A 1,202-nucleotide genomic window follows, 5' to 3' on the forward strand; every position below is an offset into this window, starting at 1 on the left:
TATATATATATTATAGGGACCATTCCATTGGATTCTGAAGTGTTTGAATTATGACAGGCTTAGAAAAGATATACATTTCTAAAGAATTTGGAATATGAATATTATTGTCCATTTTTTGGGGGGAGGGGGAGAGCAAAATAAAGGTGTAAGCCACCAACTGCAATTAGCTAGTTTTACCATATGTTATGAAGCAAAGTAAAATAATCTCAAATGATATTAACAACTGAAATTAGTCAGAGAAGCCAAAGTGTTACTTTAAATAGTCTATTCTGAGACAAAATACTAATGAGAACTGATCTCTCCAAGTTCAATTCCAAAAAAATCATTACAAACAAACTTTGCAACAGCCAATGAGAGAAACAAATGACACACCTGATCAGCACACAGATTCTTCTTATCCCACAACACAATGAGCCCACGCTGATAGCCGATTAAGATCTTGTCAGGTTCTGTGGGGTGCTCTGCAATTGCCTCCACTGGGCCAGGGTTAACTTTGTAGTCCTCAGGAACGCTGAAAAGAAGAAGGGAGGATGCAACTAAATGACAAGTTTGTGTTTATGGTCTGTTTACTTGGATGAGAAAAAAAGTTAATAAATATCAATTTTCAACTAATAATACAATAAACAGTATTTCCATTTGTAATATCTATAAATGACAGCAATGTTTCCAAAAACCGCATCTAATCTTGTAAAATAAACAAAATTCATAAGCCCTCTTATGTAACTAGTGCATGGAGACTGGAATAAGTACAACAGAAACAGGGTACTCAATCACCATCCATCCAAATTTGTAGTTTTGTACTTTCCTTGTTATAGTGATTGAGCTAAATTTAATCTCGTTACAATATCTATATTTGTGATCTTAAAACTTACTTCTGCATGACTACATCCTGGTAAATAATATTGTCTGACATGGCAAAAGTTGCTAGGTTGAGCAGGTAGATGTTACCGCCCTCTGTGCCGACCATCAGGTGTTCACTCTTGCTGTCTGCCACCACCACACTAATCTTTTTCAACCTGGTTAGAAAAGTGAAATCACTGTTAGAATTGGCACAATAGATTTTATCATGAAAATTATCTGCAGTACCAAATTTAAATTACTTGAAATTTTAGATTAAAAAAAAATCTTATCTAATATTCAGCAGACAATGCTTTTTTATATTTCAGAGCATTATAATGTACAGAAGACCAGTAACAGGTAGG

The 1,202-nt window shown here is 34.4% G+C and overlaps 1 protein-coding gene across 1 annotated transcript in view; it reads right to left on the reverse strand.

The window, feature by feature from the left end:
• Window positions 1-1,202, reverse strand: part of LOC119588734 (lethal(2) giant larvae protein homolog 1-like) — a gene marked incomplete in the record, with an annotated part of 77,754 nt that overhangs the window by 22,691 nt on the left and 53,861 nt on the right. Inside the window, 2 exon segments of the mRNA XM_037937374.1 lie at window positions 373-511; window positions 873-1,016. Of these exon segments, the coding sequence (XP_037793302.1) occupies window positions 373-511; window positions 873-1,016 (283 nt within the window).

Source organism: Penaeus monodon, chromosome 24 (assembly GCF_015228065.2).
Source record: "Penaeus monodon isolate SGIC_2016 chromosome 24, NSTDA_Pmon_1, whole genome shotgun sequence".
Classification (NCBI taxonomy): domain Eukaryota; kingdom Metazoa; phylum Arthropoda; class Malacostraca; order Decapoda; family Penaeidae; genus Penaeus; species Penaeus monodon.